General features: G+C 35.0%; 1 protein-coding gene across 1 annotated transcript; it reads left to right on the top strand.

Moving 5' to 3' along the window:
• The first annotated feature begins 2,978 nt into the window (after positions 1-2,978).
• Positions 2,979-7,833, top strand: LOC120349691 (protein eva-1-like). The gene is made up of 4 exons (XM_039420202.1): positions 2,979-3,123; positions 4,353-4,558; positions 7,599-7,725; positions 7,796-7,833. The coding sequence occupies exons 1-4, from the start codon at positions 2,979-2,981 to the stop codon at positions 7,831-7,833; spliced, it is 516 nt and encodes a 171-aa protein (XP_039276136.1).
• Positions 7,834-13,106: the final 5,273 nt, after the last annotated feature.

Below are 13,106 nucleotides of genomic sequence, written 5' to 3'. Positions count from 1 at the left end.
TCAGAGCAGCATATTTCCATGTGGCCCAGAATCCATGATAAGGATTATGAAATGGCTCCATTCTCAGTTAAGTATTAAAAAATTACTTGTTCAATGATGATTTTAGAGCTTTTTATTATGATATTATGATCACCTAAAACTTACTTTTTTAAGAGAAATCGTTATTTTCTCATTAGTCTATTATTATTGCTATTCATATAATGATTGATATAAATAATGTGTGATGAGAATTCTTCTTCCACCTGGCTAAAAAATTGGGAACTTCCATCTCAGGAATATTTTCATCCAGACTGGGGTTTTGGTGAAGCAGGGGTGACATATTTGTCTGTTGAAATAGTTCTGTATAAAGGTTCCAAGAATAGTGTTCTAAGATTTCAATATTTAGTTGAGAATGGTTCTGTACTTTATAAATTGGAGAATCAAATTTGTTTTTTGAAGAATGAATGAATTAAACATAACCAGTATTCATCTCTTTCAAATTCCATACATTCATTAGGATTAGGTCATTGATTACAGGGTTCTATTGAATGAACGCGCGTCGAGGTTTCATCAATTATCCGTGAGTAATCAATAAATTCCAAATTTTCAGAGTGTTCTAAAGGTCCGCCAAACCAAATTCCAGGTCTATTCAATTACTTGGTGATTGTGCTGAGAGAGCTGAGTTCAATGAGAAAGAGCAGCCATTATGGAAGTCTGCAATAAGTAACATGCCGGAAGAGTATAAAGCAAGCTGAGCCGATCGTTAAAGCCAATTCATATCGAGCTCAGCCTCGATGACAAAGCAAGGCACTAGCAATAAATCGATCCAAGTTGCTAACTATGGCCAGTTTCATATCCTTCATCCCACAAAACATCAGTTTACTATCACTGGGAGCTCGTATGTCGTTTACTATGTCGAGAATTCTGCCAACGGCACTTTCTCTGTAGACAAGTTGTTCGCCTAACAAGTTTGCTCAATGGAGTCTCGTACTCCAACAGTGAGAGGGATCAGCTGAACTCAAGTTTCTAAAGAGAAAAACATTTCCTCACACAAACAATCCTCTTCATTTTCTGCAGCAGCCTCAATAAGAAATGAAGAGCCACAATAATGCAAGAGATAATCAACCAAGAGCGAGCTATTACAGACATACAAAAACTCACTCACATGCTACAAACCCCTTGAGCGCTGCGCTACAGACAGCATTCCAGACTACCAGATGGACAGTGCAAAATGTGCAGTTTCCCACAGGCTTTTTCTCTGGGTCAAATCCGTCCAACGTGAATCATACAATTCTGCCGTGAATGGATCAACAAATGCCCATCTCTTTCGAAGTAATCTAGGTACCTTGGGAATTGCAAATTCTATAATAAGAAAACTAATAATCCATAAAAGCTTGAAATGTTTTCATCTAGATTTGCAACTCTCCAACGCTAGAGTATATTTTTTCCTGGAGTCTAATATCCTACATTCAGGTATTCAATAAATTTTACGATAAAGAGTACGTGGAAAAGAATTGCACTCAATCCCATATTAAACTTGGCAGGCTGCCGCAAACAACATTGAACTGGATTTTAGTAGTTAGCTTCCCAATATGAGGATGGATGGCAAGTTAATTGGATTTTTAATGAAACAATTGAGAATTATACATACCTATAGCTCCTGCACTGATTCATTGTCCTTCACGAATACAATCAAAGCGATACGTTATGAGTTGAGTCACATGAATCATATCAAGTTTTTGTCAGTAGATTTAAAAATTACCGTATATTATAGAGTTTTTATGTATTTTCAATCAAATGAAAATTTTACTACCAGTTGTCTGAATCATAGTATTATTCACACTTTTGTGTCTTGTAAATTAATGAGTAACACTCGTGAATCAATAAATGAAGAATACTTATAAAAATATCATCTAAGACATTGTGAAACTAGTGTACGAAATTAATAGTTAGTTAAAGATTTCCGATAAACAACATTTGATAATATAAATTAGAACTAAAAATTTATATTTCAAATTAATGCAGTAATTTCAACTAATATTTTTTTAAAGCCGTGAACACGAAAACTCTTCATATTTTAATCATCATGATAGGTTGCGGTACAATCTTTCGTCAGTAATTACCACCATAAAACGATTTTCTGTGAGGAGTGACCAGTGGTATGTCAGAATGAAACTAATTATGCTACTTATGTATCTAGTGTATAATAGATGGTTATTTGCCAACATTAACCCTTTCGGTTGATGATGAACAATGATAAAGATAAAGAATGTTTAAAATACTGCTCTTCACTTCAATTAATTGTATACAAGATACGGACATTTTAAAACTTATACCGCATAGAACAATGCTTTTCTATGCTGTTCCATTCAGCATTGTCTGTTTCCGTGTCATTTTGTCCCATTATCACAGTATTTGCCTTTTTTAGAGGTAAATGAGTTTTGGCTTCAATGGCACTTCGGAGTAGCTTCAATTAATTTCGATCATGATGTACTACAGCGTCATGTTATTTATAATTTGAGCTAACATGGCTGCTGTGATGCGAACATGCTAATAATGTTCTTGTTAATCATGGAAGCTGTATTCATTCAATTAAGTGCGATATCAACATTGGCAATTTTATCTCAATGCAACAGCTATCTATATCATCAAGATAAACGTACAAGTCTCAACTATTAATTTGTCACAATCATGGCACAGCTTACTAATATTCTGAACCTTTGAATTCTCAATTTCCATTAACTCTCTGCATTCTCTGCTCATTTGTCGAGTCAAACAAGCAAGAGCGTATTGCACATCCTTGACCTATTATTCTGACTCTCCAGGGAATCGAAACACAAATCCGATATGTGTAAAAGTAGACTACGTGTGAATTCATGGATAGCAGGATGATCATCAGGAGGATAGCAGAAGGATTTATGGAAGATCTTATTCTTCTGATATGATCTGAATCTTCACAGTAACCCCTATTTCGATATACTGCCACTATCAAATTTGCGATGACGCCTCCGCTGATCAATAGGAGTTGGGAATTGAATACAAATGTGACGGACGCCTTTGTTATAGTGACTGCTTGTCAGGTAGATTGTGTGCGTTGCATCTACATGAGAGGAATAACAGCTCATACCCTGCTGCATGCTGCATGTACCTCCATGTCCCAGCACGTTCAAGATGCTCCAGTCACCAATGAGATGGATATATTACAGTTGGTAACAAAGGGCAGGCTCATATCATACTCAACCCTTAATATGGGAAGGGAAGGCTGATTCAACCTTCCTTGACCTCTAGCAACGTGTGCTTACTGTTTATTTGATTTCATGATAATCATGAATGTTGTATAGAGTATTGTGGATCTGATTTGTTCCAAGGGTTGTTTGAAATGGAACTACTCCATCACTGCAAAGTGATTGTTCAAGTCTATTCTCTATTGTATAGAACAAGCACTTCATCATACAACCTTCATGATTATATTATAAAATAACGAGAAATCCCCTTCCAATGTATTCATCAGCAGCGTCTTATACTTCAGTAGTAGTGTAGCTGGAGTAAATCTGGTTTGTACTGTAGTACAATCCGTATAATTAGCAAACAGTCGCGCGCGGTGTGATAGAGCAATGGTCTAAGCAATGAGAACTCGAATAGCATCTACATTCCAATAAATTTAATGTCTATGAATACATTTGATTTTCCAAAACAAAATTATTCCAGAGAAGACTATTTTTATATTCAGGTCCATTTACAATAATATTATCAGGCCTATAGAATACTTTTACAATAAACGTAATTGATCTACTCTTCAAATCAGATTATTAAATGGAAATTCAGTGTTTAAAATTCTGATAGCTCATTTATAAATTATTATTATCAATAATTATTTATTCATACCAAAAGTTTCATCAGCTAGCAAAATTTTTCTTTAGTTTGTCTGTTAAAAATTATCTGGGGAAGTGAACAACAAATTAAAATGTGTTGGTTGATCTAGGTCTATCACGTACAACATCAATATTTCACTAGATGTCGCAATGAGTTGGGGCTGAGGTATCGAAATAGCACTGGAAAGATTTTGGACAGCACTGACGACACAAACATTGAGAATATATATTCTAGCATTGGTTGATTAAATTTTGATTATTAACTCGCCTTACAAACATACATTTTTCTATTGATTGTGCTCAATGCCACATTGCCACAGGACTATCACAAAATAATAATTCAAATGCAGAGTTACCAAAGTTTCTTATTCCAAATGGATAATTTTTGTACAAATGGAAGGAGAAATTTCCGATGAATCTTTTGTAGTAACTCTGTATGTAATGAATTAAATTTGAATGATTGAGTTATTAGTTGAGAATATTTGTTGTGTTTTGTTCTAGCGGCTCTGTCGGCAACCCTGCGCACATATCAAGCGGCGGCGTGTGACGACCAGCCAGTGAGCATGCGGTGTCCGAGTGGCACCAGCATTTCGGTGCAGGTCGCCCAGTACGGCAACAAGGACAAGCCACTCGCCAGCCTCTGCCAGCACCATCAAAACAGCAACAACTACAACACCACGTCTTGCTCTTGGCCCAGCATATTGCAGGTACGCCACCAGGCATGTCATTCAAGCGAAAATAGCCTCTATGTATTACTATCCGTACAGAGGCTATGAATAAATTGATTATAACTCTGTAACTATCAAGGTCCATAAATACAATCATGGTTTTTATAGATCTTGGTAACTATCTGAGGCCCGTGACACCATCTACGTTTAAAACACTGAACTAGGGTAACATGAGGGTAACATTCTTTCAATGAAATTCCCATATTAATTAAGTTCTAAGATATAATGGTATCATTTATTATAAGTCTTCCCTGGTTCTAATTAACTGCTAATCGATCTCCATTAGATATGAGATTGTGTATACGGCGTTAGGATAATATTATTTCAGAATCATCACTCCAAAATCTCTGGGATGTTGCATACAGCCTTACAATAACATTACTACTTGTCAATCATTATTGTACAATCCATAGAATGGTACAGCACTTGCACAGCATTATAAAAAACGATACATTGAACTTATTCCAGTTTGAACTGGAACTATGCAAGCGGCCTGTGTAAAAAGACTTGAGCAGATGGAATATTCACTAGTACACACATAAAATTAACTAGTCACTACCATATTTTTAGACGGTAAGTATATTTAAGTAGTATGTCTAAATATCATAGAATACATTCGTAACATAGCTACAATACAGCAAGTATCATTTCAATAGATATTCTGGTTCAAAAACCAGAAATATTTTCTGCTAATTTTAATCAATGAGTGATCTTGACCAATTCGAATATTCAATAATAGTAACTGTTCAAGTGATGCCTTCAGCATTCAATTACAATAGAAACTTAACTCAGACCAACTGGGACCGGAGCAATTCCGAATTAATGAAAATCTGGGTTAGGCGGATTAGGCAGAAAATAGAAGAGAACTTGGGCTATACGAGACAGAGTAAGAGCATAGTCTCCAATCAACATCTTAATCTTTACATTTGAAAGGCTTAATAAATGCACAGAAGATAAAACACGGACGAAAAACTAATCAATAGAATATTCTAATCAAATCAGATTTACATAGAATATGTTGTGGCCAGTCTTACATGTAGGTAATCTTCTGAGATACATAGAGAACTAAGCCGCAGTAGCTTTTAACTTGACTAAATATTGGTCTTTGCCCAAGGTTAGTCTCTCAGAAGGTGGATTCTCTTTGCACAGCTTAAAGGTAGGTATCCTAGCGGACGTCAAGATGATCCACTTGAAGTATCAACTAACACTAACTTCTCGTACCGGCCCCGGAATTTCCAAGAAGAGCTAGCCACACCAATCAGGTGACTTGATCGAATGATTATCGAAGCTGGTAACTTGGATTATTTACCTATCTCTGCTTGATCTTGGAAATCCACCAGATAAATAATTATTATAGAGGGAAAGAAAATACCATTGTAACCTGAAGGCACTAGGTAGCTTCATTCTAAAATATTAGACATTCACATTGATGAATGAATTCACGAAAAAAGTAATGTAAAAAAATATTGATCGGTGAATGGATTTTGTTCTCATTTTCAATGTCTACTAGGAATCCCTCAACTTAGTGAGAACATAGAAGTTAGCATATATTATAAGTTTTATTGCAGAATTCAATCTCACGAGGCATAGGTACGAGTCAGCGAATCAGTGTAAACTAATCTGCAAAACAAAAACCAATATTTGAGCATGAAATTCATTACATCGAACCAATCAATATTGTTGATTGAGTCATTGGATGACAATCCCACTCAATGATTATTATTACTCCACAGACTATCCCTATTATAAAATGAATGAGAGTATTCATTTTAGCTATTTTACTACATTTGAAATTTGAAATTGCCGAGAGCGCTCAATGTCATCCAACGACTTAACATGCGAGAATGTTTTTTTGCAGTAACAAAAATACCTCAAGATTACACTCATCAAATTCTTGGAGGAATCGTGGTTCTCTTTCTGCATTTTACGGAAGATAAGTGAAGCTAAATGCAAATATCTTTAACCATGAAGATATTCAGTCAAGATGAGTGGGAACTATGAATATACATTTTCAGGAGAGCTACTCTCACAAAACTAGATGACCAGTATATTATATAATTTATCCCATTCATCTACATATTTATTCTGATAGCAATATTTATGAAATTCATAACAAATGTTTGGCCTATTTTTTCCTCTCTAGTGACAAGATAACTTTTGTTTGCATGCCGTGACACCACTGATACAATCTCTGCAAACACTGTATTGAAATAACCCGTTAATTCTCGATTTTTTTCTGATAAATTTTTATTACGAGATTGTTATATTATTAGAAATTGTTATATGGAAAAAAGTAATATTGCAACTTGGGAGATTGAGATGTTGTGAGTTGAGATGTCTCGATTTTTTTCTGATAAATTTTTATTACGAGATTGTTATATTATTAGAAATTGTTATATGAAAAAAAGTAATATTGCAGTTTGGGAGATTGAGATGTTGTGAGTTGGGATGTTGTTATTATACGAGTACTTTCAATACATGGCTCTTCATTGTGAAATGGTTAAGTCCTTATCCACTTTTTCCTAGCTATTTCCCCTATCCCCATTATATCTCCTATTTCCTTTCATTGGCCTTACTTCTCATAGTTCCTATATGAGTACTGTCCAACTTCATTGTATATTGTTTTTGTTTTGAATTTTCTACCATTAATGTGTACTCTATTCTATCTGGAATCATTTTGTGTTTCTGAGAGATCTGTTTATTCATCACGAGTAACTCGTCCATGAACTAATTTGTTCATCGCTTCAATTTTTATTTTTCAACTATCAAATACCCTCTATTTCATTTCAACACTACATCTATCTAAATTACCAATCGCATGATCTGCTGCGACTTAAAAGCTCTGACACCTGACCTGAGCCAGCCAGTTCACTCGATATTATTATTATTATTATTACTAAGTCCATAACATAAAAGAATTCAAATTCAAATTTATCACATTTCAAATTCAAATTTTGAAGTCACAATAGAATAATAGAGTTAATATTGTTGTGACAGCAGTATTAATGTTGTGGTGCAGTACTCTCTGTTGCAGACTGTGGTGGAGGCCTGCCAAAAGAAGAGGAACTGCCGCCTGCAGCCGGCGCCCAACACCACCTGCCCCGGCACGCATCACTACGTCGAGCTCGCCTACAAGTGTCGACCTTGTAAGTAAACGCCAAACTCCTAAAAGCCTTTACAGTGAAAGAATAATGTAGTTCCTTGTTCTTTGTGCAGCCTCCAAACAGCCCAAATGGATGGATGCCTATCTATAGTCTAAATGGGTGAAGATATCTTACCAAATGGGTCCATCCTAGATGTTTGCCATTGTTGTCTCTCTTGCATGTCTCTCTTGTTGCGCTCTCTCTTATTGAGGGAATAGCGATGGATGAGGTGGAGGAGGAGGAGTAGGAGGAGGAGTAGGAGGAGGAGGAGGAGGAGGAGGAGAAAAGGAGGAGGTGAAGGAGAAGAAGGAGACGAAGAAGAAGAAAAAGAAGAAGAAGAAGAAGAAGAAGAAGAAGAAGAAGAAGAAGAAGAAGAAGTAGGAGGAGGAGGATTAGAAGTAGAAGTGGAAGACAAATAAGAAGAAAAAATGAGAATAAGAATGAGAATGGGAAGAAGAAGGATGAGGAGTAGGAGTTTTAAATTTAGTGTAGTGTATACTTATGTGACTGTATGTATGCATTTGTACAACGAACAAATAAATTTGAATTTGAATTTGGAGTGAAAGATGAAGAAGAAAAAGAAAAGTGGGAAGAAGAATAAGTTGGGAAGAAGAGAGAAGGGTAGGAGCAGGTGCAAGAGGATGATGAGAAGGTGGACGTGGAATGATGAAAAATGATGAATGATGTTGTAATAAATGGAGGAGGAACCTGGGAAGAATAAGGAGGAGAAGGAGGAGTAGGTGAGGAAAAACCGGAGGAAATAAAAAATAGGGAGTTTTGAGATGAGTAGAGTGAGTAGAGTAGAGTAGAGTTTTGAGTGGAGAAGTATACAGATTGTACCAGGATTTTATTGTTGAGGTCAATCTAAATTTACATAATGATCGATTCAATGATCGATTTTCATAATGATTAGATTCGAGAAAATAATTTGAGAAAATTTTCAAAAAACTACGGGTTTCTTGTCCTTGAGGCTTAATTGATAAGCATAATTTTTTTCCATTTTGTAAAAATATAAAATAATGTGTTACAAGATCTCAGATAATGTAAACAATATACATCATCATAATTTGATACCAACAGCGTTCGGTTTGACTTTAAAGATTGAAAATGTACATTGTATGATACTGGAATGAGAATTTCAGAAGTCATATTATATTAATTCACAGTCCATAACAGATAATAATTGAAGCAAAACATGGGTTAAGACTGAAAATGCTCACGTTGTACTTGAAAGCACAAGTATGCTCTTAAAGACTTCGAGTTTTGGGAGTGATAAAAAATAAATACTACGAATGGATTGGTATCATTATATTATTCATAAGGTGACTGATCGATTATTCAGGAAGGGTAGTAAGCGTCTCCATGAATAAAATATATACTGTCTTCACACCTTAGACAAGAAAGTGCTCACTTTTAGAGGAAATTCCACGTCTCTGTGAATGTATAAGTTATTCGTAACCCATGTTCAACCAACTAGAGTAATATAATATGATACTGTATATATATCCGTCTAGTTCCAGTTTGGTCTAGCATGCAATTTTTAATCAATAATAATTCGAGACGAAAGTTGAGAATAAAAATTCACAAGTCAGAAGAATAAGAGAGAAAAATACCATAATTCTGGCTGATTTGAAAAAAAAAACACTTAACGTGATTCTAAGAATTGCCAATGCTCTTTCCTCACTGATGAACAATTTCACTTATATTTTTAATTTTTCTCAGCTTATTCTTACGTTTGCTTTTTTGTATTTGATTATAGCGGCTACTCTTCAAACAACGAAAAGCTTCTTCAGAAAATAATTTGAAACTCCTATACACTGGAGAAGAATCTGTGAATCTTCAAAGGATCGATATAACATTGCTTGTCTCCCTTGTTTTCCCTTCAGCCTGTCCTTCAATAAATCATGAATAACCTACTCAAATGAAAATATTTTCAAATACTGCATATGAAAGAAATTGTTTGCTGCTTCATTGGGAACACAAACCATACTAATTTTGTTAAACGTCTATGAATTCATTCACCAATGGACTGCAATTTGGGATTTGCGAACTTCATTGTTCATGCTAGTCGGATTGATTCGAATCCAATTAAATCATCGTGACACGATCCTTTTATCTGCAGCTTTGCTTTTTTGCAGACCAATCCATTGGAATGAGCCACAAAAACTTAATTGATTTCTCATGCCTGTTCAACAATAAAATGTTGGTACAGTGGCACTGTAGGTTCTAAAGTACTGAGTTTTCATTACTAACTACCAATTGAATTTCCTGTGGTATCGCAAGTCGTAATTCAACTGTACAAAATCCCCAATTCAATACAGATAGGCTACCTCAAAAAGTAAGATTGGAGCTATATTCATATATCGATAATAATAGACTCTCTAATCTCGTAAACTTGAATGAAGCCCAAGTAAAAAACTACAGCATTTCATTTATCAAAATTAATCTATTTGAGGTTATCATTATCACGTACATGTTTTCAAGCAGCACCAGTCAGAATGATATGGATAAGAAATATTCTTATAGCCGTGTGAACACCACTGCGACTCCAATGACGGCTACTGGAATGGCAGAATTTGAAAAATGTTGAAATCTTGCCGTCACCGACATGCGAATTGCGACGAATTACGGAAGGCACAGAATGAAGCTGCATCCAATCGATCAGCTTTTCCCATCAACTAAGACTATAGGAAAGAACATTGCAAAATATTATTTCAATTGAAATAAAATGTCTCATTTTCAATAATTCTTGAGAGATATCCCACCATGTCATCATTCAAGGGAACTCAATTTCTCTATCTCCATTTTCACGCGATTCAGATCGAGTCAGTCGCCCGATGATCGTTTTTTGAAGCGGATGTGATTATAATCGTCCGGGCTCTCTTTTTGCGTACTGATAGTCTGTTGGTGGAAAACGTCTAGTCTGAATGCCTCCTAGTCTTTTTCGATTCTGAATTGGTTTATTTGGAAAATAATATTCTCTCTGCTGCCAAGATCATGTATAATCGAGATTCAGTTTTTGAAATTGAAATTCAGTTGAAATGTAAGCTTGATTTCGTCAAACAATGTATGTCAGGAGATCGATGATCAAGCTCTGATTATTCCACAGTCTCTCTATATAAATGCTTCAATTTCAAAGTGGGATCCAAGTGACAGAACATTTGAGAAGAGTTATTGAAATGAGCATCTACATAGTGAAATCAATGGAAATTCTTGGAGTTTGAGACTCATAATATTATATCTTATTCTTTACATTGTATGTTGTGCTTAGAAATTCAACCATTACCTAATAATGAAATAAGATTTTGTGAGCTATACCATAGATGAAGGATAAGTAAGTAAGGATAAGTAACTATATTATTCTTGTCTCTGGCTATACTTAATGTTCAGAGTCCATCAAATTATTTTCATAGCGACATTCTTAAAAGTATCTTTTCTAATAGTCTCTCAACGAAGCAAGTGTTAACAATTATAATAATCGAGAATCTGTGGATACCGATACTTCGCAGTAAGAGAATCAATAAGGTAACTTACCGCTGAAGTATGCAGTCTGAGAAGGAATCTAATTAAATTCAAGTATTTTGGTGTGGAATCTATTGTGGAGCGAGGGGAATTGTTTTACTGGATAGCCGGAGAATAGTTCTCTGACAGTGATCGATCAGGCACGAGGATTGATATTGAATATCTACGATAGTAGAGGCAGTCCATTATTTTCATGGAGTAGTGTAGTAGAAGTGTATAATGCTAGTCATACCGATAATGCTTGAACAAATAGATTTTTAGCCTCGAATTTCAATCTCTACTACCTGAAAATACTACTCAAAATAAACTGTATTATTTTGGTATAAAGTATTTTAAAGTATTATAATAATATATTTAATAATAATAATCCTTTAAATGTCATTAAGCGGGTTTACCCATGGATGAGACCTAGTGAAATCGAATTTTTATATCATAAACCTACTATGTTCCAAATTTCGTGAGAATCGTTAAAGCCGTTTTCGAGATCCGTTGAACATAATATCCAGATATGAATGAATAAAAATATAGAAATTGTTCACTTAATATAATAGGATAGTATATATAAAGTATAGTAATAAAGTATAAAGTATCACCTCAGAGTATATCATTATTACTTCAACGGACTTGAAGACTGGCAAGAATTTGTTGGCAATTTCTCAGTGTTTCTCGTACTGAATAGAAAACAACAATTTTGTTGAAAACGAGGACACCCACAACTTGACGACAAAATGTTGCTTTCTGTTTTTTAAGGAATTGAATAAAAGGTGTCGCAATATTTTGGATACTCAGTTGTCAACTCTGTTTTAAACGCCACTTAACCTTTCAAAGTCTACTTGGAAAATTTGATGAAATGCTTAAGAATTGCAAAGATAAATTGGCGGAAAGAAACCCTCTAAACTCTCAGCCCTGCGTTCCAGCTGAACCTGTGAATTTGAACTTTCCTAGCTCAGTCGTTCTTGGAATAAATATATCTCTTCTATTGCATTTTTATTATTGAATACACTTCTCAGTAACATGGAATGAATGTAGGAGTGGTTGAATTCAGTAGTCAATGCCTCCAAAACCAATGTGCTGTCTGATGGATTGATTAGTCACCATTTTACCTTCACAGCTTACTACCAATCGGAAGCGAGCTGCTTGAGAACGTCACATGAAAGTCATTGTCCAATGAGACGGCTTGTTGAAATTGGAGCGAAGCTCATACTCTAATATTTTCCTTTGTGTCTTGAGCTAGTTCTACCTTTCCCCGCTAGAGTTAATTTTTTCTGAAATACTAAATAGAGAACATACTAGTGTATTTTTATAACACCTATTTGAAGACTAATAAGCTATTCTATTTTGACTAAAATTGATGAGAATATTGTTTGTGAAAGTAAAAACCATTGGTTAAGCCTTCTTATTGGTCAAGGATTGGATTGGAGATTATTTTTAGCATAAAATGATACAGTATTCTGCTTTTGCACTTCCATTTGAACACTTTAGCACTAAACTAATTTGTGTGGCTTTCTGCGTTGAGCAGATGGTTTGGTTCCACGTTCACATGTTGATGAAGTATTTTCTCGTGTTTTTGTGCGAATCTTTGGATTTGACTCATCACTGTCGCCACTCCCAGGGCGCGGTGGAGATCACAGTTCCTGATGTACCAAGGAGCGTCTACACAACTTCTGAGTACGTTATTCAGAAGCTGTGTAGACGCTCCTTGGTACATCAGGAGACAAATCAAATCAAATTTATTGCCAAATTCATATAAATAATTCACAAAACATGGAAAACAAAATTCAGTTTCATACATTAGAAACTTACTAACAAAAATACAAAAGCTTTTATTGAAACTGAATAATAAAATATATAATATTTTTGGC

The sequence above is a fragment of the Nilaparvata lugens genome, chromosome 2, assembly GCF_014356525.2.
Source record: "Nilaparvata lugens isolate BPH chromosome 2, ASM1435652v1, whole genome shotgun sequence".
Classification (NCBI taxonomy): domain Eukaryota; kingdom Metazoa; phylum Arthropoda; class Insecta; order Hemiptera; family Delphacidae; genus Nilaparvata; species Nilaparvata lugens.
The sequence above is the reverse complement of the archived record's forward strand: the minus strand, read 5'-3'. Positions and strand labels throughout refer to the sequence as shown.

Bases quoted from the DNA above. Each gene is read 5' to 3' on its own strand.
- LOC120349691 (XM_039420202.1), top strand. From the start codon at position 2,979: ATGACGCCTCCGCTGATCAATAGGAGTTGGGAATTGAATACAAATGTG. The intron at 4,559-7,598 runs GTACGCCACCAG...GTTGTGGTGCAG, and splicing joins CTTGGCCCAGCATATTGCAG to TACTCTCTGTTGCAGACTGT. The intron at 7,726-7,795 runs GTAAGTAAACGC...TTCTTTGTGCAG, and splicing joins CGCCTACAAGTGTCGACCTT to CCTCCAAACAGCCCAAATGG.